Source organism: Hirundo rustica, chromosome 3, assembly GCF_015227805.2.
Source record: "Hirundo rustica isolate bHirRus1 chromosome 3, bHirRus1.pri.v3, whole genome shotgun sequence".
NCBI lineage: Eukaryota > Metazoa > Chordata > Aves > Passeriformes > Hirundinidae > Hirundo > Hirundo rustica.
Genome location: NC_053452.1, coordinates 50,485,443 through 50,491,812, shown reverse-complemented (window position 1 = coordinate 50,491,812; position 6,370 = coordinate 50,485,443). Strand labels below are relative to the sequence as shown.

Here is a 6,370-nt window from a genome sequence, read left to right as displayed (position 1 = left end):
GGCTGGCTCTTCTCTTGTTTCCACTTAGGTCTGTTGCATCCTGTGCTATTGGTGTACATTTCCATGAAGGGTCTAGCCTTGCATTAAGTAAGTTAGTGATGGCAACAAGACCTCCCTTGAACTTCCTGTTTCTCAGGCTGAACATTTCCAGGTCTCTCAGCCTCTCTTCATATGTCAGGTGCTCCAGCAACTCTGACCACCTCTGTGGCCTGCCCTGAGCTCATCTGAGTGTGTCTGGTGATTAACACTCCAGATGCGGCCTCTCAAGTGTCAGACAGGATGGGTCCCTTTCCTTCCTCACTTTTACTGCTCCAGCCTGGATGCATGGCTCATGTTCCCGTTGATGCATACCAGCACACCGAGGTCCTGCAGAGCTGCTTCCCCGTCAGAGCCCAACTTCTGCTGCTGCAGCAGGCACTGTATGAAGGGAGAGACTGATGCTCATTTGTCAGACTGAGGTTTGAGGCTATCCCTAACAACCAGTAATGTACCATGTATTAGTATATTGTTGTTCTAATTACAAGCAATGCAATCAACATATACATAGATGCGAACTTTGCTGAGTAACAAAAGCATCTGATAAAGGAGGCCGACTTTTCTAAACCCTGATTTATTGAGTTGAAATGTTTTAAATTGCTGTTCCCCCTTGCTCTCTCTGCTTATTTATTTCAGCTCTTCAGTGTCAGTTCTGTCCCTGACACCATCCGAGGAATGCTTGGAAGTTATTGTCCTCTCTTGGGAAGATCTGGTTCCCCCTTGTTTGAAATGAGAATTTGAAATAGGAAAAGACCTCCGTGGTGAGGTTACATTCCAGCCTACTGTATTCCTTTATGTACAAAATCCTGAAGCTCTGCCAAATTGCGTGTTTCTCAAAGCAACAGTTTCCAAACACCCCAAATAAATTTACTGTGTTCCTTGAGCAAAAAGGTGCTCAAGAAAGCTGAAATTCAAACATTTTCTTGAACCTCACAAACCTTTTCGGCCAAATATTGGAAATGCTGACCTATGGAGTACTTGAGCATGTTTGGCATAAAGCTGAACAGGTGTCCTCTCTAATTTGTGGTGTTTGTGGCCTAATACAATGCTGAAATACAGGCATAAAGTTACTCACTTCCTGTGCTTCCATCCTGTCCAGGTACTGTGTGTAGATAAGGAAGAGCATCTTGAAAATGTGAAGATGAAGTGAGAAGCAGGCTAGGTGAAGCACTTTAGAAACAGTCTAAAAGACAGGACTTGGGGAGAATGAAAGAAAGTGCCAAAAAAGTCCCTGATTTTGCAGAACTCCAAAGTCAGGCTTAAAGAGTTGGCATCTATTTGTCAGGACAAAAGTGTGAACACTTCAGCTGTGGAGACATATCCCAGACAGGTACAGGTCCTCAATACAGAGTTAAAAGATACTGATGTTGAATACCTTAAATGTAAGTTTTGGTACATATATACAAATAATGTAGGCTATTAGAACTGAGTCTTGGGAAGGTGGGAAAAAACAGGTGAAGATTTTAAGTGCAACTGCAACTTGGTCCCTCTGTTCTGCTTACAACTAGACTCCACTGGATCTGCTGGGTCACGGAGATCATGTGTGATGCTGTCCATGTCACTGGAGAGGAGCTCTTCACGAGTGGCCTTGATCCATGTGTTCATTCACTGATGTCCAGCTTGCTCCTTCGGGATTTTACTCAGCAAAGTGCTTGAGGCTTGTGGCAGTGCCTGCAGTCAGAAGGAGCTGACTTCTGAACATTCCAGGTACGAAGAATTGTGCTTGAAGTGTCTCAAGTGGGCATCCTAACTCATCAAGACCGATAGTATTGTCCTTAATGACTGGGCTGAAACCTGACTGGGGGGCTGTTAGATCTGCCTTTCCCCAAATGACTGGTAGCAGTTTATGGAACTTTCCAAAGATTTTGTAGGGGAAATCCCTGACAAAATGAACAGTAGCAACAGAGTCGATAAGACAGCATGATCTGATTGATGAATATTAAATTTTATGTTGTACAAGTTTTATTCAGTCCATACAGACCGGAGGCAGAGACTGGGTGGAAGTGATAGTGCACAGGCCAATGTTTAATTGCGTGATCTTCCTGTGTGCAGGCAACATTGTGGTGCAATCCAAGGCAACACTTGACAGCTCCTTACTCTTAATGTTTGATTTTCTAACCTTTCCTGTTGTATTAAAAGAAAGAAAAAAACAGTATTTTTAGAGATGCTGCAGAATTAGTATGCACATGAAGTTACTGCAGCATTAGTATTTTCATGTTGTGAAATACTATGTATTTGCTTCTCCATTTCTTCCTGGGGAAGGAAGGGTAGACCTACTCTTACAAAATTATGTAATTTTGTAAGGAGGAGTGCAGGAGCTTTACTCAGGGTTTGTTGACAAAGAAAACACAAACAGAAAGTGAAATCACTGTTGAGCCAGTTGTTACCATGCTCTCTGTTGAAGGCCAATGAAATTTAATTTTTCTTAACTTTAAGGAGTGGTAAGCACAACGTTCATGGAGTTGCAAAATTGTTAGGGATGGAAGGGACCCTGGAGATAATTAAGTCCCAATCCCCCACCAAGACAGGGCCACCTAAATCAGGTGACACAGGAATGTGTCCAGTGGGTTTTGAATCCCTCCAGAGGAGACTCCACGACCTCCCTGGGCAGCCTCTGCCATCCCCAATGTAGAGAAGTTCTTCCTCATGTTGAGATGAGACTTCTTGTTTTTAAGTTTATGGACATTTTTCTTTGTCCTGTTGCTGGGTAGCACTGAAAAGAGTCTGGCACCATCCTCTTGGCACCTGCCTTTGACATATTTATGTGTTGATCAGATCCTCTCTGTCTTCTCTTCTCTAGACTAAATAGGCACAGCTTTTGCAGTCTCTCCTCATAAGAGAGATGCTCCACACCCCTAATTGTTGATGTCTGATACTCTGTGGTCAATTATAGCATCTGGAGATACTAAAGTTGCTTTTCTTTTTCTATCTTTTTTCTTTTTCTTTTTTTCGCTTTTTCTCTTTTTTTTTTCCTTTTTTTTTTTTTTTTTTGTTTTTTTTTTTTTTTTTAAACCTTTTTCCCCTTATCTTGATATTTTCCAGACATTTTCTTTTCTGAGTGTATTGGTAAGTGCCATTTCTGTTTCTGAAAGCCTTCTTAGTATTCTCCCAGGTAAAGCAAACTTAGAATGAGGAAGGCCCTGTGACATTTTGGGCAGTTGTTGTAATGAAGGAACAGGAGCTAGAGGAGATTTCTCTAGAGAGCAGCAGTGGGAAATGTTTGGTTATTAACACATCTACAGATGCTGAACATCCAGATGCTGAAGGCTATCAGGAGTCTGGTTTTCCCTCCAAGTAAAAGACTGGCATTTTGCAGGGAGTTTGGGACTGTTCTACTATCCTTTTTGATTTGTCTTCAGGATCTGTTGTCTTCTTCCCTGCAGCTTTTGTTTCTAACCTTTGTACTTTCTAGAAGAGTGTTCTAGCAGAGTTTTGGATGTGATATCCATCACTGTATAAAATTGTGTGAACAAATTTAAAATTGGATATTTTGGGTTATCTTTGATGAATTACGTTTGTTATCTATGATTTAGCTATCACCATGATGTACCTATTAGTTACAAATTTTCAACTCTTTTAACCAATATTTTAGTTACTTCAAACTCATTCCTCCTGTTCCTGTTTTACAGGCAGGATGAAAGACCGTTTAAGTGAGCTGCGTGAATTTGCCAGGTTACACAACCAACAGTTTTCTGATAGTGACGATGATGAAAATTCACCCCAGGATATTCTCCTTTATGAGACGGATTATGCCTTGGAAATTCTTCATAAGGACATACAGAACATCCGGACAGAAAATGACCACCTGAAAGCGGATGTCAACCGTCTCAGAAAGCAAAACAGCCGCTTCCTTACTTCCATGCGCCGTCTTAGCAGCATCAAACGAGATACTAATTCTATTGCCAGAGACATTAAGAGCCGTGGAGAGATCATCCACAGGAAACTGCAGGTAATGAGAGATTTCTGTGAAGATGCAATAACAAAATATGGAGCTATGTCTGTCATTGCCAGGGTGGCGAAGAACCACTACGTTGACCTCATGCACACATTTCAGGATGCTATGTTTGATTACAATGCAACGGAGATGCACCAGCGGGAGAACTGCAAGATTCGAATTCAGCGGCAGCTGGAGATCATGGGCAAAGATGTTTCTGGACACCAGATTGAGGAGATGATTGAGCAAGGCAAATGGGATGTCTTCTCCGAGAATCTCCTGTCAGATGTAAAGGGAGCTCGCGCGGCCTTGAATGAGATAGAGACACGACACAAGGAGCTGGTGAAGTTAGAAGGTCGCATTAAGGAAGTTCATGAGCTCTTTCTGCAGGTGGCCCTGCTGGTGGAGGAACAGGCAGACACATTTGATGTTATTGAGATAAACATGCAAAATGTTGAGGACTATGTAGGAGATGCTAAAGACCAAGTGAAAAAAGCTTTGGAATACAGGAGAAAACATCCTCTCAGGACAATCCTCTGCTGCTGCTTATCATGTTGCAGAAGGTGATGGTCCCACTGGAACTATCACAGACTGACTTGAATGTCTTCAAAATCAGGTGTTCTTTCCAGAGACTTTTCTGTAATGACAAGCCCTAGAAATAGGGGGCATATTTTGCAGTTGGTTTTGTTGATTGCCTTTTTTACTAAATGTGTTGAAGGCTGTTTCTATTTATGAACTCATAGAAATGTTGATAAAATGATTTTTAATCTTATTTGTAGTGAAAGGTCCTGTTACTGTAACTAGAGGTGCAATACCTCTGTGGTGATAGTCTTTTCATATAGGCAAGAAAGAAGAATGAATAACTTATCCTAGGGAAAACGAATACTTTCAAAAAGTAACTTTAATCTTATTTGTCGAAGTGAGGCTGCAGGTGGTGAAACCTTATTTCCTGGGGCAACAGAGTACACCACAGAATCAGGAGGTTTCAGTTTTAATTAGTTTGGAGCCTGCTTGATGCAAATTTGACAAAATACTGAGCCTGGAGCAGGAACAGGACACAGAACTAGTTTCTCTTTCAACTTGATTTCCAGCTGTCTGGAATCTTAACAGAAGTGGCTGCACCTTAAATGATAATATGCACATTTTGCTCTATTTATTTGCAAGTGACTGCTTTTTTCCATTTTGAGTACCCAACTCTCTCTAGGTGGCTAAAAGCACTGCAACACTGAGGCATCTCAATGACTTCTAACTTGAGCCACTCTCTGGACTTTCAGTTTCAAACCTGCCATGCTTTCAAGTTCTGATGCATTTTTCTGCCAATTAACACTTCAACTAGAGGAGAAACCTGGAGTGGCCTTCCTCAGAAACACCCATAAGAAGCCAACAGCTATGGGGTTGAGAAAGCATTTTAGGGTCTCCTGAACTGGCACATACATAGAAGCAGTGTTAGTGGAATGACTGGCCTGTCAGTACACTTTTTTTTTTTAAATAAGCATTGACCAAATGTGGATTTTTTTTTTAAATATCTATTTTAAATAGGATGAAGGATTAAATTTTTTTAATATGAAATTTTACTAGTGTACAAAAATTCTGACTTTTCTCCAACCGTTGGGAAATCTTCACCTGGGAAAGCAAATAGAAGAACTATTTCTTCAGTACACCTGAAGAAGAAAACAGTTTCATGTCATTTCAGTTCTCTTTTCAAGCTTAAAAGGAAACTCTCCTTTTGTGTAATGGGAGTCTGCCCTTACACAAGGGCAAACCAGTAGGTTTGGAGTATGGCAAGGAAATAAAAGATGTGCAGCCCTGGCAAGCACTGAGCATTGTCAGTGAAACATATTCACAAAGACTGGTGACTGATCACAGCTCCTGCTTCTGGAAGTTTTCCTACTGTATTTCTAGGTGGCTTCCTGATACACTGTGATCTATTGCTGCCCTTTGAAATAATGCAGGACATTTTTTCAGATTTTTTTTTTTTTTAACTGATGGTCCTATTTGTACCGTTTTTAATAAATATATCACAACATTTCAAATATTTTGTATTTGTGAGTTTTCCTCAGATGTGCATAGATGTACATCTTCCTGCACCAGCTGCAGTGAAACTTTTCCCTTCTTACCTTTTGCACCTTGACTTTACGTGTGAAAAAACACCCCAAACATTTCTTACTGTTTGTATTAATATAACAAAACAGCAAAATAAATCCAACTTCCAAGCTTTCATATCTTACTGGGAAGCAATTTTAGCCAGACAGGCTTTTTTTTACAAATACGAACTAAAGGGATGACTCTTAGAAACTGAGCGTCCCTTTTGCTGTAGCAGCTGTCTCTGATTACAGGGAAGATTGAGGAACACCGATCTCCTAAACTATAAGATATTTTGATATTCAGTGGTATACTGGT

The 6,370-nt window shown here is 40.8% G+C and overlaps 1 protein-coding gene across 1 annotated transcript; it reads left to right on the top strand.

Annotated features, from left to right (window-relative positions):
* Positions 1–1,610: 1,610 nt before the first annotated feature.
* Positions 1,611–4,537, top strand: STX11 (syntaxin 11). Its single transcript, XM_040059825.1, has 2 exons — positions 1,611–1,743; positions 3,666–4,537. The coding sequence occupies exon 2, from the start codon at positions 3,671–3,673 to the stop codon at positions 4,535–4,537; it is 867 nt and encodes a 288-aa protein (XP_039915759.1). The 5' UTR covers positions 1,611–1,743; positions 3,666–3,670.
* The last annotated feature ends 1,833 nt before the right edge of the window (positions 4,538–6,370 follow it).

Coding starts and splice junctions, on each gene's coding strand:
- STX11 (XM_040059825.1), top strand. CDS start 3,671: ATGAAAGACCGTTTAAGTGAGCTGCGTGAATTTGCCAGGTTACACAAC.